The sequence below is a fragment of the Diceros bicornis genome, chromosome 22 (assembly GCF_020826845.1).
Source record: "Diceros bicornis minor isolate mBicDic1 chromosome 22, mDicBic1.mat.cur, whole genome shotgun sequence".
In the NCBI taxonomy this organism is placed as follows: domain Eukaryota; kingdom Metazoa; phylum Chordata; class Mammalia; order Perissodactyla; family Rhinocerotidae; genus Diceros; species Diceros bicornis.
This window is the reverse complement of record NC_080761.1, coordinates 17,707,324-17,732,634: the sequence shown is the minus strand read 5'-3', so window position 1 is coordinate 17,732,634 and position 25,311 is coordinate 17,707,324. Positions and strand designations below refer to the sequence as shown.

The following is a 25,311-nucleotide window of genomic DNA, read 5'->3' as shown; positions in this document are numbered from 1 at the left end:
TAGTATAAAAATGATAAAATCAAAAGAAAATCAACCCATGGCCTGGACATATAATATTAAAGATTGTCAAGGTGCTCAATGTCTGATGAATATTATCTTTTTATTATTCTTTGAATAATTTCTCCCAACCATTAAATAAGCATCTTTTTTCCAGCTTCATTGAGATATAATTGACATATAACGTTGTGTAGGTTTAACGTGTATAACATGATTTGATAAATTTTATATTCTGCAAAATGATTACCACGATAAGGTTAGTTAACACATCCGTCACCTCCATAGTTATCTTTTTTGTATGTGGGTGAGAACTTTTAAGATCTACTCTCTCAGCAACTATCAAGTATACAATACAGTATTATTAACCATAGTCACCATGCTATACATCACATCCCCAGAATTTATTCATCTTACAACTGGAAGTTTGTACCCTTTAACCACCTTCACCCATTCCCCACCCAACCCCCCACCCCAATCCTGGCAACCACCAATCTACTCTGTTTCTATGATTTTTTTTTTTTTCAGTTTCCACATATAAGTCAGATCATACAGTATTTGTCTTTCTCTGCCTCACTTATTTCACTTAGCACAATGCCCTCAAGTTTCATCCGTCTTGTCGCAAGAAGGCAGAATTTCCTTTTTGTGGGTGAATAATATTCCATAGCATATCTATACCACATTTTCTTTATCCATTCACCCATTGATGAACACTTAGGTTGTTCCATGTCTTGGCTATTGTAAATGCTGCAATGAACATGGGGGCTCAGATGTCCATAGTGATTTCATTTCTCTCAGTTATATACCCACAAGTGGGATGGCTAGATCATATGGTAGTTCCATTTTTAGTTTTTGAGAAACCTCCATACTGTTTTCCACAGTGGTTGTATCAATTTACATTCCCACCAACAGTGCACAAGGGTTCCCTTTTCTCCATGTCCTCCCCCACACTTGTTATCTCTTGTCTTTTTGATACTAGCCATTCTAACAGGTGTGAGGTGATAACTCATTGTGGTTTTGACTTGCGTTTCCCTGATGATTAGTGAGGACCGATGTTAACAACAGAATTGCTGCTAATCTGTCTGCTGCCTTCTCTCTTGGGTGAAGTGGGATTGTCAGGTTAAAAAGTCCTTCAGAGAAAGAGGCATGCAGACCACTTTTGTGAAAACCCCCTGACTCACATTGCTCTGCACAGGGCTGACTGTGCTCTTCACAGATCCCCCCAGGGAGCGCACATCAGTCAGTCAGTCTACTGGACAACCAGGGCAGATTTTTCTCTCTGAACTAGGAAAAAAACTGCCACTCAGCATGGCAGAACGGACAGTCATTTATCTCTATACATCCATATCTATAACCATATATCTATATTTGTATCTATATCTATATCTACCTACCTGCCCAGCAATCTATCTATCTACCTACCCGCCTTTGAATCCCGTTGTCTCTGCAGCAAGGCTCAGCAGCTTATTAACCATCATGGAAACCAAGCAATGCTTCCTGGTGCCACTCCAGGTATGGAACAGAGGAAAGAGAGGGAAATAAAACAAAAGCCTCAGGGCCGGCCTCGTGGTGTAGCGGTTAAGTGCGCGCGCTCCACTGCTGGCAGGCCGGTTCAGATCCCAGGTGCGCACCGAGGCACCGCTTGTCAGGCCATGCTGTGGCATTGTCCCATATAAAGTGGAGGAAGATAGGCACAGATGTTAGCCCAGGGCCAGTCTTCCTCAGCAAAAAAAAAAGAGGAGGATTGGCATAGATGTTAGCTCAGGGCTGATCTTCCTCACACAAAAAAAGTAAAACAAAAGCCTCAAAAATGGGGTGGAATGGTAACAAATGAGGAATTCAGGAGAGAGGAGAAAGGAATCAGAAAGAACTACCATTTACTGAGCCGCTCTGTGCACACTTTACACACATTATCTCATTCAGTCTACACAACAGTCCTATAAGGGATGAATCATTTTCTCTCATTTTAGAGACATGGAAAGTAGGACTCTGAGAGTTTAATTACTGTATCCATGGTTACCCTACCCGTAAGCGGCACAGCTGGGATCTGAAGGCAGGTGTAACTAGAGAGCCAACTCTGCCAGACTGACTCTCAGGGAGAGAAGGAAGGAAATGAAAGGCAAGAGAGAGATGGAGGGAGGAAGGAAGGAAGGAAGGAATAGAAGGGAATGGGGTAAGATGCCAATGATAACAACTGACCATGAGTGTCAGGGTCATTCATATCACAGGTTCTGAGCTAGAACTTCTTTTTTAATCTTCCCCGCCTGAGTCATGCTGATTCCCAAGAAATTACTAAAATTTAGTCAAAATTTCAATGCATATTGATTAAGTGACATCATTGAGGCTGTTATGTATGTCTTTGAAAACTTCCTGTAGAGTTGCTGACTTCCTGGAAAAGTCTGCCCGTTGAATGCTCTTGGAGGGAAAGAGAGAGGGGAAACAGCTCTAATGTTTCCCAGGTTACTGGTCTATTAACCTGGGATGGCCTGCTTATTACCTTACCAACCAGAAAGTTTGAGGGTGGCTCCATTATGTTGATGTTTAACAATGATTTGGGACAAATTTAAGATGAGATAAATTTAGGTTGCATGCCACATTGGCTACTCTGAAGAACACAGAGATTGATCAATTATGAAATCTAGTTCCAAAGAACAAATATATATATATATAAATATATATAAATATATATATATATTTCTCCACAAAAGGCACAATGAATTCTCAATTATCATCTTGGAGTGAAGAGAAGTGGTCATCTAAGAATCTTGGAGAAATAAGTGATTACCTTTGAGAAAACTCTTTCATGCACACATACACACAAGCACACAAACACCCACTCCCACACATTTTTAAAATATGAAAGAAGTAACATTTGTTAGTTCAAATATCCCCTTAGTATTTAAGGTTGTCTGTCACTGGAGGTTCGCAAAGAAAGTCTTGATGATCAATTGTCAATGAAGGAGTAAGACAAAAAAATAAAAGAATGAAGTCCACATGGTAGGCAATGGGCAGGTGCCAGCATTTAGCTAATGTAAAAGTGAAGGGATTCTATTTTGGGCGGGAAGGGAGATAAGATTACCCATGAGATCTTTTCCAACACTGTAATACTAGGAGCCTGTTCAAAGGAGACTGACATCTTTTTTCTTTCCCTATGCAGACATTTTGAGAAAACACCAGCCTTGTGATTCTTCTTGTAAAACCTGCAGTGGATCTGCAACCCTGTGTACTTCATGTCCAAAAGGTTAGTGGGGAGTGTGACAGGAGGTGACAGTGACCCAGCCAGTTCATTGTTACTCATGTATATGAGCATCTTTATGTACGGGGTTTGCAGGACTGATTAGTCCCATCACGTGTTTCTATCACAGTGGCTACTCTGAGAAACACAGGGACCCAAACATTGACTTGCAATAAAAACTGGCTTTCAAGGCACCAAAACAAAAAAGAAAAGAAATGTTTCTTATCTAAAAGCATGATGAAGTTAGCAATTGACTTGGCCGTACAACTTGCTAGGGTCTCTGGGTACCTTACATTTGTAGAGGTTTCATTGCTTTTTTAAAGTGCACTAGCCAAAACAAGAGAACTTAAGGTAGAGAATCTAGGTAGGGATAAATAGTCAACCTGTTATTTCTGTCTTCATTTCTGGTACTGAATTTAGGAAAGAAAAAAAAAACAAGTGAAACAACTTAATAGCTCAACAAATTAATTGCTTTATTGTGTATAAAAACAAAATATTAGAAATAACAAGTTCCCTGAATTAGGAAGATATTTTATTAACATTACGAATTAAGAGTTATATTCCTTCTACAATCAGAAGTTAAAGCATATGTAAAATTAAAAGAGGTAAAATTTATCATCAAAAGCATAAAATGTGGGAGGGAGCAGTAAAAATGTAGAGTTTTTAGAATGCATTTGAACTTAAGAGACTATCAACTTAAAATAGACTGCTATATCCATAGGTTATTATATATGAACCTCATGGTAACCACAAACCAAAAACCTGTAATAGATACACAAAAAAGAAAGAAAAAGGAATCCAAACATAACACTAAAGAAAGTCATCAAACCACAGGGAAGAGAGTAAGAGAAGAAGAAAGGAATAGAGAAGAACTACAAAAACTTCCAAAGAACAATTAACAAAATGGCAATAAGTATATACCTATCAATATTATTTTAAATGTAAATGGACTAAATGCTCCAATCAAAAGACACAGGGTGATTGGGGCCAGCCCAGTGGCGCAAGCAGTTGAGTGCACGTGCTCCGCTGCGGCGGCCTGGGGTTCGCTGGTTTGGATCCCGAGTGTGAACCGATGCACTGCTTGGCAAGCCATGCTGTGGCGGCGTCCCATATAGATTGGAGGAAGATGTGCACAGATGTTAGCCCAGGGCCGGTCTTCCTCAGCAAAAAAAGAGGAGGATTGGCAGATGTTAGCACAGGGCTGATCTCCCTCACACACACACACAAAAAAGACACAGGGTGACTGAATGGATGAAAAAATAAGATCCGAATATATGCTGCCTATAAGAGACACACTTCAGATCTAAAGACACTCACAGACTGAAAGTGAAGGGATGGAAAAAGATACTCCATGCAAAAGGAAACCAAAAGAAAGCTGGGATAGCAACACTTATATCAGACAAAATAGACTTTAAAACAAAAGTCCTAAGAAGAGACAAAGAAGGGCACTAAATAATGATAAAGAAAACAATCCAACAAGAGGATATAACTTGTAAATATCTATGTGCCCAACACAGGAGCACCTAAATACATAAAGCAAATATTAACAGACACAAGGAAGAAATTGACAGTAACACAATAATAGTAGGGGACATTAACACCCCACTTACATCAATTCTTACAGAAAATCGATAAGGAAACCTTGGCCTTAAACAACACATTAGATAAGACAGACTTAATAGAAATATATAGAATATTCCATCCGAAAACAGCAGAATACACCTTCTTTTTGAATGCACATAGAACATTCTTCAGGATAGATCACGTTAGGCTCCAAAACAAGCCTCAATAAATTTAAGACTGAAATCATATCAAGCATATGTTCTGACCACAATGGTATGAAACTAGAAATCAATTACAAGAAGAAAACTGGAAATAACACAAAACACATGGAGGCTAAACAACATGCTACTAAACAATCAGTGGGTCAATGAAGGGATCAAAGAGGAAATAAAAGAATACCTTGAGACAAATGAAAATGGAAACACAATGGTCCAAATTCTATGGGACACAGCAAAAGCAGTTCTAAGAAGGCAGTTTATAGCGATACAGGCCTATTTTAAGAAACAAGAATAATTTCAAATAAACAATCTAACTTTACATCTAAAGGAACTAGAAAAAGAGGAACAAACAAAGCCCAAAGTTAGTAGAAGGAAGGAAATAATAAAGACCAGAGTGGAAATAAATGAAATAGAGACTTAAAAAAAGACAATAGAAAAGATAAAAAAAAAAAACAAAAAAAACTTAAGAGTTAGTTCTTTGAAAAGATAAACAAAATTGATAAACAATTAGCCAGACTCATCAAGAAAAAAAGAAAGACAGCTCAAATTAATAATTTCAGAAATGAAAGAGAAGTTACAACTGACACCACAGAAATACAAAGGACCGTAAGAGATTACTATGAATAATTATACGCTAACAAATTGGATAACCTAGAAGAAATGGATAAATTCCTAGGAACTTACAATCTTCCAAAACTAATCACAAAGAAATAGAAAATCTGAACAGACCGACTACTGGTAATGAAATTGTATCAGTAATCAAAAAAACTCCCAATGAACAAAAGTCCAGGACCGGACAGCTTCACAGGTGAATTCTACCAAACATTTAAAGAAGAGTTAATACCTCTGCTTCTCAAACTATTCTAAAAAATGGAAGAGGAAGGATTCCTCCCAAACTCACTCTACAAGGCCAGCATTACCCTGATATCAAAACTAGACAAAGACAGTACAAAAAAGGAAAATTACAGGTCAATATCCATGATGAAAATAGATACAAAAATCCTCAACAAAATATTAGCAAACCAAATTTAACAACACATTAAAAGGATTATACACCATGATCAGGTGGGATTTATTCCAGGGACACAAGGATGGTTCAATATCAATCAATGTGACACACCACATCAACAAAATAAAGGATAAAAATCACTTGGTCATCTCAATAGATGCAGAAAAAGCATTTGACAAAATTCAACATCGATTTATGATAAAGATCCTCAACAAAGTGGGTATAGATGGAACATCTCTCAACATAATAAAGGCCATATATAACAAACCCACAGCTAACATCATCCTCAATAAGGAAAAGCTGAAAGCCACCCCTCTGAGAACGGGAACAAGACAAGGGTGCCCACTCTTGCCACTCCTATTCAGCATCGTACTGGAGGTTTTGGCCAGAGATTAGCCAAGAAAAAAGAAATAAAAGGCATCCAAATTGGAAAGGAAGAAGTAAAACTGTCACTATTTGTAGATGACATGATACTGTATAGAAAACCCTAAAGACTCCACCAAAAAACTATTAGAACTAATAAATGAATTCAGTAAATAGCAGGATACAAAATAAATATACAGAAATCGGTTGTGTTTCTATACACTAACAACAAACTATCAGAAAGAGAAATTAAGAATACAATCCTCTCTACAATTACATAGAAAAGAATAAAATACTTAGGAATAAATTTAACCAAGGAGGTGAAAGACCTGTACACTGAAAACTTTAAGACATTAATGAAAGAAATTGAAGACGACACAAATAAATGGAAAGATATACTGTGCTCATGGATTGGAAGCATTAATATTGTTAAAATGTCCATACTGTCCAAAGAAATCTACAGGTTCAATGCAATCTCTATTAAAATACCAATGGCATTTTTCACAGAACTAGAGTAAATAATCTTAAAATTTGCATGGAACTACAAAAGACTTTGAATAGCCAAAGCAATCTTGAGAAAGAAGAAAGCTGGAGGTATCATGCTCCCTGATTTCAAACTACATTACAGAACTATAGTAATCAAAATAATACGGTACTGGCACAAAAGCAGATACATAAATCAATGGAACAGCGTAGAGAGCCCAGAAATAAATCCACACCTTTATGGTCAATTAATCTACAACAAAGTAGACAAGAATATACAATGGGGAAAAGACAGTATCTTCAATAAACGGTGTTAGAAAAACTGGACAGATACATGAAAAAGAATGAAACTGGACCACTTTCTTACACCATATACAAAAATAAACTCAAAATGGATTAAATATTTGAATGGAAGACCTGAAATCATAAAACTCCTAGAAGAAAACATAGGCAGTAAACTCTTTGACATCAGTCTTAGCAATATTTTTTTGGATATGTCTCCTCAGGCAAGGGCAACAAAAGTGAAAATAAACAAATGGGATTATATCAAACTAAAAAGCTTTTGCACAGTGAGAGAAACCATCAACAAAATGAAAAGACAACCTACTGAATGGGAGAATATATTTGCAAATGATATATCTGATAAGGAGTTAATATCCAAAATATATGAAGAATTCATACAATTCAGTATCAAAAAAAATGATTGAAAAATGGGCAGAGGAGGGACTGGCCCTGTGGCCTAGCAGTTGGGTTCTCACATTCTGGTTCGGCGGCCCAGGGTTTGCTGGTTCGGATCCTGAGCGCGGACCTACTCACCACTCATCAAGCCGTGCTGAAGTGGCACCCCACATAGAAGAACTAGAAGGACCTACAACTAGGATATACAACTGTGTACTGGGGCTTTGGGGAGAAAAAAGAAAAAGAGGAAGATTGGCAACAGATGTTCGCTCAGGGCCAATCTTCCTCAAAAAAAAAAAAGGGGGGGGGCAAAGGACCTGAATAGACATTTTTCCAAAGAAGACATACAGATGGCCAACAGACACATGAAAAGATGCTCAACATCTCACTAATCATCAGGGAAATGCAAATCAAAACCACAATGACATATCACCTCACACGTCTCAGAATGACTATCATCAAAAAGACAAGAAATAACAAGTGCTGGTGAGGACGTGGAGAAAAGGGACTCCTTGTACACTGTCAATGGGAATGTAAATTGGTACAGACACTATGGAAAATAGTACAGAGGTTCCTCAAAAAATTAAAAATAGAACCAGCATAGGATCCAGCAGTTCCACTTCTGGGTATTTGTCTGTAGAAAATGAAAACACTAATTCAAAAGGATATATGCACCCCTATGTTCATTGCAGCATTATTTACAATAGCCAAGATATGGAAGCAACCTAGGTGCCCATCGGTAGATGAATGGATAAAGAAGATGTGGTATATATACACAATGGAAGTTTACTCAGCCATAAAAAAAGAATGAAATCCTACCATTTGCAACAACATGGATGGATCTAGAGGGTATTATGCTACGTGAAGTAAGTCAGACAGAGAAAGACAAATACCATATGATTTCATTTATACGGAATGTAAAAAACACAACAAATGAACAAACAAGGCACAAACAGACTCATAGATACAGAGACAAATTGGCAACTGCCGGGGGGGGGGGGGGGGCTAGAGGGAATGGTGAAATAGCTGAAGGGGATTAAGCAGTACAGACTTCCAGTCATAAAATAAATAGGTCATGGAGATGTAACATACAGCATAGGGAATATAGTCAACAATATTGTAATAACTTTGTAGATGACAGATGGTTACTAGTCTCATCAGGGTGATCATTTTGTAATGTATATGAGTGTTGAATCACTATATTGTACATCTGAAACTAATACAATATTGTATGTCAACTATACTCAGTAAAAAAAAAGAATGTTATATTCCTATTAAAGTGATAATTACGTTGAAATGTGCAATGTTAATATGTAGTGAGATGGAATGTAAAAACAGAATTTAAAATGATAGGTGCACCTTCATTCTACTCCTGCAAAGTATAAAAGTTTACATACAAAAATTGAGGGAATTTTCTTGGAGTTTTGGAGTTCAGGGTGATTTTTAAAATTGCGTTCTTTAATAAGGATATTATCTGACTTTTCAATGAAAAATAAATAGATGGACTGTCCATTAAAGGTGGAGTTGGGTGGAAAAGTTGCTACTATGTTAGTGTCCTAACAAAACAGTCTTCGGGAAGCAGAAGAATAGACTCCATCGAGCTGTGTGTGTATACACCAGGAAGACAGACAAAGGTGTTACTAGACTGAACAACTGGGCAAAGGGACGCCCCAAAGTGATCTGCACCAATATCAGCAGGAAAGTAAAAGAAATAGGGCAAAAGCCTCCTGTTGTCAATTTCCTTTCTAGACATGTAACTCATCTTGGAAGACAGCATCACTAATACATATTTGGTAAGCTTCCAGATACTCAGGTCTTTGGAGGAGTTAAAGAATCTCTTGCGAGCATCAGTTCTCTGCGTGGATGTGTGTGCTGTTAGATCAAACACATGATGACCCTCTGATCTGCCTTCTTCCCTGGGTTTCTAGGTGCATATCTGCTGGCTCAGGCCTGCGTCTCCTCCTGCCCCCGAGGCATGTGGCCCTCAGTGAGGAGTGGCAGCTGTGAGAACTGCACAGAGGACTGTGCCTCCTGCTCTGGAGCCAAGCTTTGCAAAGAGTGCCGGACTCAGTCAGACCAGCCTCTCTTCCTCCACGAAGGCAGATGCTACACCAAGTGCCCTAAGTAAGTTTCCCTCTTCCTTTTGCTTCTGCTCATGGCCATTCTTCTGCAGTACTCTGGGGCAATTCCTTCTATTCACCCAAGAACCCTTCTCCTCCCTGGTTAGAGCGCCTACATAAGTGTCCCTTCTTCACTGTCTGACGTCGCTGTTGGCCACAGCAGCCAAAGCTTACCTAAGGCCAGATGCACACTTCTCCCTTTTGACTATTATATGCATCTATTTTTACTTTTGTGAAATATATTCTTTTTCCACCTTGATGGAGTAGTTGTCAGCTTTTCTTTTTTTTTCCCCATCACAAAAGTTAGGCTGTGATAGGCTGGGGAACACATGAACTTCTTCTACATGTTGAAAGTAGGTGAGGTATGAATCATAGACAATAAGTAGAGAGTAACACCTCATTAATTATTTATGGCTTCCTCAGCCCTGTGGTTTATAATTCCTTTACTTTTCCTATCAATGGCCTCACCTCCAGGATTTACCTAAAAGGGAAGTGGGAGGAGCAAATGGAAAAGTACATCGGGAAACTTCTAGCCACAAGCAACAGAAATGCCAAGCAGAATGACTGAGAAAAGATGGGTTTTGTTATCTCACATAACAAGAAGTTTGGAAATCCATTTGGCTACTTCAGTGGCCAACACTTCATAAAAACCCACAACCTTTCCATTTTTCTCTTGTGTCTTTCTTAGCTTGTCCTCCCCTGAGCCACATTGTCTGCTCTATCTCTGAACATTACCACCCCAAGCTGCAACAGAGACAGAAAAGGGCCTGTCTCCTGTTGTTTATCTCTTTTTAAGAGGAAAGGAAACTTTCTAAGACTTCCCTTCACATCTCATTAGCCAGAATGCATCACTTAACACCTTCCTAAACTTATCTCTGGCAAGGAGAATGCAAATATAAGGACTGGTATAGGCTGACCAAGATTCACCCCTGAACACCAAACAAAATCAGAACACTGATGGCCAGGAAGAATGAAGATAGGGAGGCAAAAAATGAGTTTGGGGAAGCAACCAGTGACATCCATTTTAAGGAATTTGAAATTTCATTTGCCCAATGATTAAAAGAACTTGATGACTGGGCCAGCCCTGTGACTTAGCGGTTAAGTGAGTGCGCTCCGCTGCTGGCGGCCTGGGTTCGGATCCTGGGTGCGCACCGACGCACCGCTTCTCCAGCCGTACTGAGGCAGCATCCCACATACAGCAACTAGAAGGATGTGCAGCTATGACATACAACTATCTACTGGGGCTTTGGGGGAAAAAAAATAAATAAAATTAAAAAAAAAAAAAAAACTTGATGATAAAAACAATGCCTATTTCCTATGACCTATTTGTGTCCGTTACTGAGATAGATCCTGTAGGGTACAAATATAAGTTGTGGTACTTACCCTCAAGAAGCTTCCAATCTAGTGTAAAAGCCAAGTGTATTCAATTCAATTCTACAGATACATATTTGGCACCTACTCAGTACAAGAATTGATGGTAGGAGCTAAGTTAAGACCAACTGAAGAAAGTCTGTGCTTGCAAAAGGCTTACAATCCAGTAGGAAGGTTTACATCAATCAATATCATGTGTGTCAGAGCCTTAATAAACAGAGAGCCAAGAGACTCCAAGGGAAAAGAAACCATTTAAAAACAGCTACTTGAGTGCTTGCGATATCTGGGCACTGCGCTAAGGGCTTCAAATGTACGATCCCCTTAATCCTCACAAGGATCCTCTTATCCAGATACTACTATTTCGCTCATATTAAGGATGAGGAAAGGGGTGGCATGCTCAATATCGCACAGCTAATCCATGGTATGGTCGGGATTTCAACCTAAATCTCTCTAGCACTGAAGTCCATGTGCTTAAGCACTGCACAAGGCCACCTTCTCATCCAACTGGGTTTTTTTTATAACAGTTTTATTGAGATACAATTCGCATACTGCACAATTCACCTATATAAAGTATACAATTCAATGGTTTTTAGTATATTCACAGAGTTGTGCAATCATCACCACAATAGATTTTAAAATATTTCCATCACCCCAAAAAGAAAACTCTATACCCTTCTAGTAGTTACTCCAATTCCCCCAGCCTAAGCAACCACTAATTTACTTTCTGTGTCTATAGATTTGCCTATTCTTAAACATTTCGTTTAAATAGAATGATACAAAATATGATATTTTATGACTGGTTTCTTATATCCAGCATAATATTTTCAAAGTTCCTGCCCAGGTGGGTATTTGACAAGAGGCTTACTGGTGAAAGGGTCAGGGTCAGAGAACCCAGGGGGAAAAGGGAGTGTGAGGCAAGACTGAGTCAGGACAGTCCCAGCCATCCTCCCCCAACAACCGTGCTCCAGCCTCAGCAAAGTTAGCAAAAATGTTATTATACAACAAAGGCGAAGGTCAGAAATCTCCTTACCAAAGTCAATCATTGCTTCCTCATTGACCTTTGCCATAGCAGAAGTGAAGTGGTTGTCATTATTATCACCTTACTTATTTAGTAATTACCACCCCTTCTCAACTGTCTCTTGGATTCTTTGAATGTTCCAGGAGTTGACAATGCATTAAAGTGAGGAAAAGAGAGATGCATTTTGCCTTCCTCCAATTAGTAAACCACTCAACACTTCTTTCCTCTAAATCTGGGTTGAGCCATTCTTATGCAGCCATGGGACGCCATGCAGATACATGGCGGTGTTGACACAAGTAATTGCTAACCAATCTATAGATAAGAAAGACAGTAATATTTATTGAGCCTATGCTGAGGACTAGCTTGGAAGTTATATACCGGGGAAGAAAGCACTCTGGAGAAGGGTAGTTTAGCACGGTTATATACCATTTCAGAACAAAGAACATACATCAAGCATAACAGGAATACAATTTTTTGCCCCCAAAGTCACAAAGATATATTTTGCTGCAGTTTAGCACACACAGCAGGTCAACCTGACCTTGGTTATCAGAAAGAAAGGTTATCTTCAAAGAAGTATTGGTATTGGCGTCAGGGAAAGGGAGACATTGTCTTTAAAGAGTGCATCCTTTGCTTTGGGAAGATGTTTGAAGCACATGTATAATGCACCTTTGGTGGGCCATAAGTCAGGCTGTTCTGGGAAAAACAAGTTTTAGGCCAAATCAGGGTTAAACCAGAATGGCTTCCCCATATACCTCAATATGTGGAAACTTCTTCTTATTCTTAATATTTTCATCAGCAGCCACGATATTTTGTATTTTTTGAGCAGTAGGGAAGCTACTAACATGATCTCAAAATCCTGTGGACTATGGAATCACGAGCATGTGATTCGACTCCAACACGAGCCCTCGTGTTTGAGTAGGGTGGTCTGATCACTGTGGGGTCCCTCGTCTTTGTGTTTACAAAAAAACAGGGGAGATAAAGTCTGAGGAACATATTATATTCAGCTTGGCTTGGCAGCTTTGTTGCTATTTCTGAGAAATTGCCCTTTTGGGTGTGGTCCATCCGAAAACAGCAATAAGATTTATAGCCGGAACACAACCTGCAATGAAACAGCATCCAGGTATTCAGAATTATTTATAAGCCAGCGTTAGTAGCCACTGTTTTTTCAAACACGGTATATGTTCATGAAAGAGAAAAGCTTGAGTAGTAACATATGTCATTATAGTGATTGTTTAAAAAGCAATGCAAAACTTAAAGTGTGCTCGAATTCACCAAATATGAACAGATTTGAAGCTCTGGTAGAAGAAAAACCGTCTTCCTTCAGGCACTGGCTGTCACTGTCTCGGGTGTAAGATATAGGCGAAGCTCCAGAACCACACAGCTTCTGCATTACATATAATTGTCTGAGCAGAAAGACTTCAACATAAAGTTCTTTAAATTTAACAATTTAATGAAGGTGGCCTTTTCTTCTCAAAAGAAATATCTATCTTCTTAAATAAAATAATAATGATGTAAAGCATTAACAAAAGAGTTTCATAAATGCAGGGAGAAAACAGGAGGAGAAATTACTGGGCAGGTCTGTGTGGAAAAGGCTGCTTTGAGCAAAGTGGCTCTCTGAAAAACACCTTCTCATGTTGTCTTCTGGCTGCCTCCTGACAAGTGTCTGAGATTCACATAATTTTAAGTTAGCAGTAGTCTTCAATAGTTTTTTTTTTTTCTTGAATCCCCTCCTTTCATTTCAGCCTCTCATCCGACATCCACTGACTTGCTATGACAAGAATCTGAAAAAGCTTTCTTTGTGCTGCATCTTTTAAAATTCTGTACTAGAATTGCTCATCTTCAGTGTCCAGAAGCTATTCTGTAAAGACCTTGGCCAGGGCTAGCACAGAAAATTCCCCAGTGGTGGGCTGATATCGTGTAGCCCAAAACCCCTAACCTCTAACCACAGGGTTAGTCCTTCTGATATCCCAGTCCCCACCCTGAAACTACAGAGTGTGGCTGGCCCCACCCTGAGTCATTTCATGAGCATAAACTATCGGAGGGGCCCATGATGAATAACAAAGACCTTCCTACCATTTGGAAAATTCCAAGAGTTTAGGAGTTATTTAGGGAGAAAACCAGACCTCTCTTTGGGTGAGGCCAAATTCCTCAGTACACACATAAAAACAGTGAGTCCACCAAATTCTCATTCAGGTGGAAGATGTGATATGTTTGAGAATGCACTAAATTTCCTTAATTTCAAATTGCTCAAATTCAGTCAAACTCTTGGTGAGTATATGATACATTTCTATCCATTGTCTTGTCAAATTCATTTTTAGGAGATTGACTTGGTTGGACAAAGTAGCGATGTGTTTGAGTGTTCTCCATTGTGGTCCAAAAAGCTAAGGATGCTAATGTGTGAGGAAGCCTGGTCTTACCTTTCATCTGGATACTATATAGTATAGTATATAGTATACTCTTACCTCTTCTACCTAAACTACTACTTCTCCAATTTTTCTTTCTTAAAACGATATTAGAAATGTGACTTTTATTCACCCTGTCCTATTTCTTCCTGACACAGTCAATACATTTTTGTTTACAAAATAAATACAAGAAATTAATAGCTGAAAGAATGATAAAATGGATGTGAATGAGTTAATTATTTAAAACATCAGGTAAAGATGCTGTATAGGAGGAGTCCCTTATTGGCTTTAGGATCCAAAGAGGACTGTAGTAGATTGAGTAATTTGCTGCAATTCTTCTTCCTGTAACTTTGTAGCAACTCCCATGAGAGGCAGAATGGACTTCCCTGACCCTTGACTTTGGGCTGGGTTATTTGATTTGAATTAGCCAATGGGATGTTAGCAGGAAAGAAGCAGAGGCTTAAAATGTGTTTGCCTGGTTGAACTTGCCCTCTTGTGCTTCTGTCATGGCTAAGAGAAGAACATGCCCTAGTAGTCCCCTGTGCCAGGGAGGATATAGGGATGTGAAGAAGACTAGGACCCAGTATGCAGCTTGGAGTCAGGCCTCCTCCCCCCAGAGTGCATGCCTGAGTTCTTCCTCTATAATAACATGTGCCTCTTTGAGTGCAGGCTCAGCAGAGATCTGCCTACACACAGATATATGAATGACGAGTTTGGGGGTGTTTCATGACAGAGCGCTATTACGGCAATAGCTGACTAATAGCAGAATAATTATTGAAAACAATTGGAACAGGTACCTATGACATTGGAAGTCCATTTTCTCTAAACTGGTTTAGGATTTTCCTGCTTCTGCAAGTTCCAGCTCTTCCCTTCAGCTTTTCCCTTCAAAGAAACATCATCTATACTTCCCTTATTTCCCAGTTATATTTGAGAGGGTTGGGGCTTTTCATATTTACTGTGTTCACATACCAGTGAATGATTTCTATGGTGTGATAGTTTAATCCTTCAGTTACAATATACATACAGTCATCAGATTCCACCCAGAAGGTCAACCACACAAACACGTACTCCAATAACAGGTGCTCCAGATATGTTTGATGCTCTGTGCAAATGTTTACATGTGTGTGTTGGAAAGAAACCATCAGAGGTTGGCTGAGAGCATCCAAAGGCAAAAATGTTTCTAATTTTTTATTAATTATTTTATTAAGGTCATATTGGCTTATGACATTATGTAAATTTCAGGTGTACATTATTATATTTCAGATTCTGTATAGATTGCATTGTGTTCACCACCAATAGTCTACTTTTTATCTGTCACCATACATATGTGCCCTTTTACCCCTTCTGCCCTCCCCCCACTCCCTTCCCTTCTGGTAACCACCAATCTGTTCTCCTTATCTATGTGTTTGTTTGTTTATTTATCTTCCACATATGAGTGAAATCATATGATATTTGTCTTTCTCTGTCTGGCTTATTTCGCCTAGCATAATACCCTTAAGTTCCATCCATGTTGTTGCAAATGGCACAATTTTGTCTTTTTTATGGCTGAGTAGTATTCCATTGTATATATATACACCACATCTTCTTTGCCTGTTCATCTGTTGATGGGCACATGGGCTGCTTCCAGGTTTTGGCTATTGTGAATAATGCTACATTTAACATAGTGGTGTATAAATCTTTTTGAATTAGTGATTTCATGTTCATTGGATAAATACCCAGAAGTGGAAAAGCTGGATCATACGGTATTTTTATTCTTAATTTTTTGATAAATCTCCATACTATTTTCCATAGTGGCTGCACCAGTTTGCATTCCCACCAGCAGTGTATGAGGGTTCCCTTTTCTCCACATCCTCTCCGACACTTGTTATTTCTTGTCTTGTTAATCATAGCCATCCTGACAGGTGGGAGGTGATATCTCATTGTAGTTTTGATTTGCATTTCCCTAATAATTAGTGATGTTGAACACCTTTTCATGTGCCTGTTGGCCACCTGTACATCTTCTTTGGAAAAAATGTCTGTTCATACCCTCTGCCCATTTTTTGATCCAGTTATTCTTTTTTTTTATTGTTGACATTGTATGAGTTCTTTATATATTTGGAAATTAATCCCTTGTTGGATATATGATTTGCAAATATTTTCTCCCAGTTGGTGGGTTGTATTTTTTTGATGGTTTCCTTTTCCATGCAGAAGCTTTTTAGTCTGATGTAGTCCTATTTGTTTATTTTTTTTCTTTTGTTTCCCTCACCTGGTGAGATATGGTATTCAAAAAGATGCTGCCAAGACCCATGTCAAAGAGCATAGTGCTTATGTTTTCTTCTAGGAGTTTTATGGTTTCAGGTCTTACATTCAAGTCTTTAATCTATTTTGTATTAATTTTTGTGTATGGTGTAAGATAATGGTCTACTTTCATTCTTTTGCATGTGGCTGTCCAGTTTTCCCAACACCGTTTGTTGAAGAGACTTTCCTTTCTCCATTGTATGTTCTTGGCTCCTTTGTTAAAGATTAGCTGTCCATAGATGTGTGGCTTTATTTCTGGGCTCTCAATTCTGTTCCATTGATCTGTGTGTGTGTGTCTGTTTTTCTGCCAGTACCATGCTGTTTTGATTACTATAGCTTTGTAGTATATTTTGAAGTCAAAGACTGTGATACCTCCAACTTTGTTCTTTTTTCTCAAGATTCCTTGAGAAAAAGATTATTTGAGATTTTTCTTGTTTCTTGAGGTAGGCCTGTATTGCTATAAACTTTCTTCTTAGTACCGCTTTTGCTGCATCCTGTAAGTTTTGTATGTTGTGCTTTTGTTTTCATTTGTCTCCAGATATTTTTAAATTTCTCCTTTGATTTCTTCATTGGTCCAATAGTTGTCCCGTAGCATATTGTTTAGTCTCCACATATCTGTGACTTTTCCAGCTTTTTTCTTGTAGTTGATTTCTAGTTTCATATCATTGTAGTTGGAAAAGATGCTTGATATGACTCCAATCTTCTTAAGTTTATTGAGGCTGGCTTTTTTTCCCAACATAGGGTCTATCTTTGAGAATGTTCTGCGTGCACTTGAGAAGACTGTGTATTCTGCTGTTTTTGGATGGAATGTTCTCTCTCTCTGTATATATCTATTAAATCCCCCATCTGGTCTAGTGTTTCATTTAAGGCCACTGTTTCCTTGTTGACTTTCTATCTGGATGATCTATCCATTGACATAAGTGGGGTGTTAAAGTTCCCTAGTATTATTGTGTTGCTGTCAATTTTCCCCTTTATGTCTGTTAATAGTTGCTTTATATACTTTAGTGCTCCTGTGTTAGGTGCATATAAAGTGATTCTAATTTTAAAGAGCATTAAACCTTTTGAGCTTTTTGAAAATAATAGTTTTACTTACTGAATTTTTTAAAAATGTATTAAATTGAATAAAAAGCATTTTATACTCTAATTAAGGCTCTAACAAAGTGAAAGACAAAAGCATGAAAATTAGAGATAAAATAGGGAAATCAGAAGATGACTGAACTATATACCAATGAACAAAAGTTGTTTTCAAACAAACCAAATTCACGAGGATAATACCTATCCCTTTCATTTTATTTTTCCAGACTTGATTTTTTACCACTCTTCCTCAGGAATCTGATGGATTCATTTTGGTCGACAACAACAGCAGGCTTTCTGTTTTCAGACCTGACTCCTTTGCCACCAGGTGTGAGTCATTTCCCTGGTTGGAAAGCTCCTTCAGTTGCTCTCTCTTCTCCCCACAGGGGCTTCTATGCAGGAGATGGCACATGTGAACGCTGTAGCCCTCCTTGTAGGACATGTGAAGGAAATGCCACCAACTGCCACTCTTGTGAAGGAGACCTTGTCCTGCTCCACGGAGAGTGCCGGGAGACCTGCTCCGAGAGGCACGTGGCTGTGGAGGGAGTGTGCAAGCATTGCCCAGAGATGTGTCAGGACTGCATCCATGAGAAAACATGCAAAGGTACCTGGGAGCATCCCAGGAGAAAGCGTGGCTCTACTGAGCCACCCCAGCTGAGGGCCAACTCTCTGAGGGTGGGGTCCAAGCAGAACTAGGGGAACCAGTCTCCCTACCTTTACTGAAACGTATCGAACTCTGTGCACATCATTGAGGAAATTGAGGGTGAGAGAAAGCCTTTCCATTATGGATTCTGCAAGTTAAGACAAGAGCCTGTTTTTGCACAATTTCTTCCACACACATGTACTGAGCACTTAGGGGGTGCTAAGCATTATCCCAGGTTCTAAAGATGCAAATAAGAACCCAAAGTTCCTGCCTCTTTGAGCACAAAATCTTATAGGAGAGACCGATAGTAATGGAACACAAAGGTAGCTAGAGAATTGCAACTGTTATTAAAGATACGAAAGAAAAGTTCAGGCAACTATTAGACTCTAGAATAGCACTCTGGCTAGGAATTTTTTCTCTGGAATTATCTCCCAAGAAAGACTGTCTAATTTCCTCTCCAGAATAAGACAGACTCATTTAACTGGTGCTGTCCTATTTAAAGGAGTCTCTTTGTGTAACCTAAAGTGTTTTCCAGAATTCCCCCCAAATAAGAGAATGAACACAAATAAAATAAACCCACAATGCATTCTTCATACTGATTAACCATGTATATTTCATTGGTCAACCCTACCAGTGAATGAAGAATTAACTAATGCGAGAATTCCTAAACTGCTTTCTGTATTGAATAGAGCGTGGGGTGCTCACTACAACTTTAAAAATCAGTTAATGCCTTCCAGGTTTTTCAAAAAATACCTCCAGCATCTCAGCCATCACTCATCTGCCACAGCATTATGATTTTTTGCACCTCCAAGGGGCAGGTCATTTCAGGATGTAAACCCAGCTCCATCCAATCGGTCCACCATATGTGGTCTCCTCTTCCAAGGCAGGGCTTGTGAGACATGGAGGATGTTCTCTGGCAGGGTGGGGATGGGGCAAATGCATGTGCACTCAGGTCAAGTGAGCCAAAGTGGTGGACAGGCTAGCCCACTGCAGAAGGAATGAATTCCTTTCTCCTGTGCTCCTGGGGGTAATTTGCTGCTTCCCCCTTCTCCAGAGTGCATGCCTGGGTCCTTCCTGTACAATGATACATGCCATCAATCCTGTCCCCACCATTTCTATGAAGATGCACACCAGTGTGTCCCCTGCCATGAAGACTGTCTGGAGTGCAGTGGCCCCTCAGCAGACGACTGCGACCTCTGTGCTGAGGCATCCTTGGTTCTCTACGATGGGCGATGTTTGGATGAGTGTCCAGCAGGAACTTACTATGAAAGAAAGACTAAGGATTGCAAAGGTAAAGACTTGCAGGTGCATGGCTAAGCACTGCATCCCAAGGAGCCTAACAGGATTATGTGTTTATGCCAGGACAAAGTAGGTTCTGGGGTTTGCATGGTTCCATCCCAGGGCTGTTGTCCCACCCCTTTCCCTCCTGCTCAAGGAAGTATGTTTTGACTCTGCTCTAATTTATTATTTATTTTTAGAATGAACCATTTGTCAGCTTTGATCATGTAACTTTTGTTAGTAATGAATAGTGCTGACCCTCCTCACAAAAGTGGCTGATCAAAAAGGATTCCCATGTGATGATTTACAACAGAAATGAAGAGCCTTCTGAAGTTACCAAAAATGGAAGATTTTTCTTAAAATTTTAAGCCATTACAGGTTTACAGCAGCCTAAGGAAAGCTGTGCCACAGAGGATTTTCTCGGTGCCTCATGTCTCCCTTCACCGTTTACCTCCCTGAATCTCCCCTCCATCCCCTCATCACCTTCAGCTCCTCCTGCTCTGGGTCCCTATTCCATCCCACTTGGCACTTCAATCCCTACACATTCAGAAGGATCTGCTCTGCTTTATGCCTCCTTACGTTCTAACTGGGCATGAGTTCTTTGCCTCTTATTAGCTATCAGGGATCAGAAAAATTAAATAAATTGCCCACTACTAGAGGAATTCTCAAGCAAGTGAGAGAAGCATCCAGGGGGAATGGACTTTTCTTTTTTCCCCCAGTTTTATTGTGATAAATTGATAATATATAACATTGTGTACGTTTAAAGTGTACATCATGATGATTTGATATACATATACATTGTGAAATGATGACTACAGAAAGATCAGTGATCACATCCATCACTTCACAGTTACCTTTTTTTTTTGGTAAGACCGTTTAAGATCTACTCTCTTAGCAACTTTCATGTGTACAATACTGTATTGTTGACTATAGTCACAGGATTCACTCCAGCTAGGCAGCCCGTGGTAATTTAACCCCTATGTGGCCTCCAAGCAAACATGAGATAGATATCCAGAGGCAGGCCCCCTAACCACAGCAAGAGCTTGAGGGTGAACTCCCGTGGCAGGAGAAGCTTTGGGCCACCCACATCCTAGAAGGTACTCAGGGAAATGTTTTGGTAGGACACGAAGATGTAGTTTCCCCTGAAAGCTTTCTGCTCTAGCCTTATGGTCCGGATATTCCTTTTTGTGTGTTTATGTAAAGCGCTCTTTAGTATCAATGTCCCACCTGACTAGTTGTGTAAGAACATGGGCTTGAAGACGGATGGCTCTGCTTGTGCAGCAGAAGGGGCAGGAGTGAGCCTGGGAGGCAGGCTGTGAGCTGGGGGTCAGTTTCCACGAGAAGTTCAGACACTCAGCCAAAGGCCTGCAGGGCCATCTTGCCTGTACTAGGGCAGGAACTGAGGATCAACTTCTGGCCTTTCTCTGGTGTTCAGTAATAGAAGTAATTTGCCACAGAGAGAACTTTACAGGTCTCAGAGTATGTTTACTTAATTTACTTGATTTAATTTTCTCATTGAGAAAGGCTGGTTGCCCATTAGAATCACCTGGGGAGCTTTAAAAACTACAGATGCCTGGGCTCACCTCAGACCAACTCAACTGTTAGAAAGTCGCTTGAGGTCTGTCCCTGCGATGCTATTGCACCTCCCACTGGTGCAAAGGGAGGCTGAGGTAAGAAACAGGGTGACCACCAGAGAGAAGCAGCAAAGGACCTGACGTGAAAATTAAGATTTGAGTGGCTATAGAGAAGCATCTGGAGGGCCGGCTCCGTGGCTTAGCAGTTAAGTGCGCGTGCCGTGCTCCACTGCTGGCGGCCCGGGTTCGGATCCCGGTCGCACACCGACTCACCACTTCTCCGGCCATGCTGAGGCCGTGTCCCACATACAGCAACTAGAAGGATGTGCAGCTATGACATACAACTATCTACTGGGGCTTCGGGGGAAAAAAATAAATAAGTTAAAAAAAAATTAAAAAAAGAAAAAAAAAAAAAAAAGAGAAGCATCTGGAACCAAGCAATCTCCAAGCAGATCTCCTCTAAGAAACACGAGGACTTGGAATCCATTCTGATCACCCCAAATTATCCCCTACGAGACAACATAGACACCTCTAAGGACCCCACACCTTTCCCGAGGCACTGGGGCAGAAAGAGCAAGAGCCCTTGTTCAGGTCTTGTGTTCAACTCCTGACCCTGCCCCTTTCAACCAAGTGACTGAGCTCCTCCAGCCTCAACTTCCTGATCTAGATAAAATGAGATGATGATAATCACAATGATAATACCAGGCATCTATTCATCCAGTGAGTGCTTACTGGGGGCCTGCTGTGTGCCACATGCTCCTCCAGGCCTGGGGAACAGCAGGGGATAATACAGACAAAATCCTGCCCTCATGGAGCTTGCATTCTACTTGGGAAGACAGAGCCTAAAGAAGACAAGTCTTCTTGTGGAAGGAAAAATAAGGCAGGGAAGAGGGACAGGAAGTTGGGCAGGATGGAGTTGAAATTAGAGAGAAGGCGGCCTGGAAGATGTTGTTGAGAAAGGGAGGGAACAAACTATGCTATACCTGGGAGAAGAAAATTCTAGGCAGAGGGAATGGCAACTGCTAACACCCCGAAGGGAAGTGAGTTGTTCTTATTCGTCTGTCTAACAAGTATTCACTGAGTGCCTGTCATGTGCCAGGCCCTCCCATAGGTACTGTGAGTCCATAAATGAATACAAAAAAGGCCTTCTTTGTCAACAGGTAATTATAACATATCTCGACAATTATTACATTAGTGATAAGCTCAAGGTGTTCTGGGAGGTTAGTGGAGGACCGCAGGAGTTATGATGGTGAAAAGGCCACAAGCTGTGTGTGACCATGCTGCTGCAGAATTGCTTATTACGATTTTGTTGCAGTTTGGGTAATTATAGTGACTCTTACTAATATTTCTGAGGTGGCTGTTGCAGGAAGGGTCCTCTAGATATTACAGAGAATGTGAAACAGCCATTTTTTTCTCATTTTGTAAGAAGAATGCTCCACCTAGAGCCCAAGGGCTGTACTCAATTCATGGTCCCACACCGTTGGCACAGAGCCTTGGAAATCTCTGAAACAAACGAGGAAGGAATGTGAACACACTTTCCAGGGAAACTGCTTCCCTAGAAGGGCGCCCTGGCCTCTCTCACTCTCTGTCTGCTGCCCCCTCCCACCCACAGATTGCCACAAGTCCTGTCAGACCTGCTCGTCATCTGGGACCTGCACGACCTGTCAGGAAGGCTTGAGGATGAACCACCACGGGGACTGTGTGCCTCACCAGGAATGCGCCCCCTCTGAGTACTGGGATGAGGGGGCTGTGGGATGCAAGCCCTGTCACGCTAAGTGCTTCCGCTGCACGGGCCCCTCAGAGGACCAGTGTCACACCTGCCTGAGGGACAGCCTTCTTCTCAGTGAGTTGCTTTTCCTCTGAGGAGGACTTTGTCTTTCCCTCCAGCTGAGAAACTACTTTGCACGACGCCTGGTGCCCAGTAGATTTGGTGTCTTTCTTTTTAATTGTTTACTTTGTGTTTGGGAAACTTTCAAACCTACAGAAAAGACACAAGAGTGAGAACAGTACAAAGAATGGTCACATGTGCCCTTTACCCCCTACCCCACCGTTCATCTCTGACCCCCTCTGCTTTATCACGTGCTTGCTCTCGGTCTTCCGCTCTCAACGTATATGCAGACATAATCCACGATATATTTGTTTCTGAACCATTTGCAGATATGTTACATACATCATGACCCCTTTCCCACAAATACTTTATGTATTTCCTAAGAATGGGGATGCTTTCTTACATAACCACAGCACAGTTGTCAACTCTCATAAATTTAACATTGCTACAATACTTTAGTATCCCATCTGTATTATAATTTTGTCAATTCCCCTTTAGGACAGGGTCCAGTCTAGAGTCAGGTATTGCATTAAGTTGTCTCTTTAGCATCCTCTAATCTGAAACATTTCCACGGACTCTCTTTGTCTTTTATAGTATTGACATTTTAGATCACAGTCCCTATCCCTCCACTGGGGTTTGTGTGAAGTTTACCCATGATTAGATGGAGATTATGCATTCTCAGCCAGAATGCTTCACAGGTGATGTTGTGTCTTTCTGGAGACACACATGATGTTTACCTGCCTCTCGTCAGTGATGTTAATTTTGGTCACCTGTTCAGGATGCTGTGCAATTTCTCCACTGCATAGTTATATTTTCCCTTGTGATTAATAAGCAGTCTGTGGAGAGACACTTTATGGACATGCAGGAATTCAGTTCCTCATCAAAATTTCCCCTTGATTTAGCATCCGTTGATTAATAAATCTTCCTGAACAAAGTGTGGCGCTGTCTGAGGTTGGCCGCTTCCAGCAGATCCATGTGAAGATTACAGCTAATGTGAAGCAGTGCCCTCAGGTTTCCAGGGATACCAACATTAGCCTTAGCACAGGTACGGGAGAAAGAAAATGAAACAAAACTCAACTCAGCTGAGAGAAGGAGCAGTGGAGGGTATAGGAGAGAGAGAAGGAAGGAGGAACATGCTGAGGACCTGGAAACTGTTAGTGTTCCTCTCCCCAACCCAGTAGAGTAGACCTGAGAAGCAAGACCCTCGAAGTAGAAACGTGTGGCAATTTTTCCTCTTCTTCTTGAGGTGTCGTCAGCTAGGGCACCATTTCCCTGCTACAACACAGGGAGAGCTATCCTCATACCATTCCTGATCACCTCCCAATAGAAAACACTTGAAGATACCAGTCTCCTCTATCTGTCCATCTTAGCTCCTCTCACACACATCTCAGTGACCTTCCTTCCCAGTTCCTGCTTCATGAGAACATTCCAGATCTCCCGCTTCATCCCAATCCCCAGGACCTCCTTTTATAATTACCCCAATCTACAGTGCTACCAGTGATCACCTCAGGTGCCTTCACACAGACAGGAGGACATCTTACCACTACCAGGTGGTCTTCCCTTAAACTAGGGATATGAATTAGACTAGAACTGAGACTTTAGTGCTTATGTGTAACACAGAGCCATAGGCCCCCAAGGGCTGGGCACAGGATGTACTCAGGCCTGATCTTCTCACATTCTCCCACCCTGCACCTTACCACTACCACCAGGGTCAGCTAGTTATAAACTAGGTAATTCCTCTGGAGGTTGTGGTAGACTGAATAATGCTGCCCCTAAAAATATTCACATCCTAATCTCCAGTCCCTGTGAATGTTATCTTGCATGGCAAAAAGGATTTTGCAGATGTGATTAAATTAATGGTCTTGATTTGGGAGGATTATCCTGGATTATCAGATGGGTCCTTACAAGAGGGCGGCAGGATGATCCGAGTTAGTAGTTGAAGGCTATGTGACGACAGAGCAGAGGAACACAGAGAAAGAAGATGCTGTGCTCTGGCTTTGAAGATGGAGGAGGCCACAAATGAAGGAATGTAGGTGATCTCCAGAAGCTGGAAAAGGCAAAGAAACAGATTCTCCCCCAGATCCTCCAAATGGAACATAGTCTTACAGACCCAGTTTAGACTTCTGACCTCCAGAACTGTAAGATAAGAAATTTGTATTGTTTAAAGCCACTAAATTTGTGGT

The 25,311-nt window shown here is 40.6% G+C and overlaps 1 protein-coding gene across 3 annotated transcripts in view; it reads left to right on the top strand.

Annotated features, from left to right (window-relative positions):
• PCSK5 (proprotein convertase subtilisin/kexin type 5) overlaps positions 1 to 25,311 on the top strand; it is a 448,916-nt gene that overhangs the window by 393,427 nt on the left and 30,178 nt on the right. For all 3 annotated transcript variants that reach the window (XM_058565628.1, XM_058565627.1, XM_058565629.1), the window contains 5 exons: positions 3,152 to 3,235; positions 9,472 to 9,667; positions 18,192 to 18,409; positions 19,503 to 19,739; positions 22,913 to 23,143. In XM_058565628.1, coding sequence (XP_058421611.1) covers positions 3,152 to 3,235; positions 9,472 to 9,667; positions 18,192 to 18,409; positions 19,503 to 19,739; positions 22,913 to 23,143 — 966 coding nt within the window. The remainder of the gene's footprint in view (positions 1 to 3,151; positions 3,236 to 9,471; positions 9,668 to 18,191; positions 18,410 to 19,502; positions 19,740 to 22,912; positions 23,144 to 25,311) is intronic.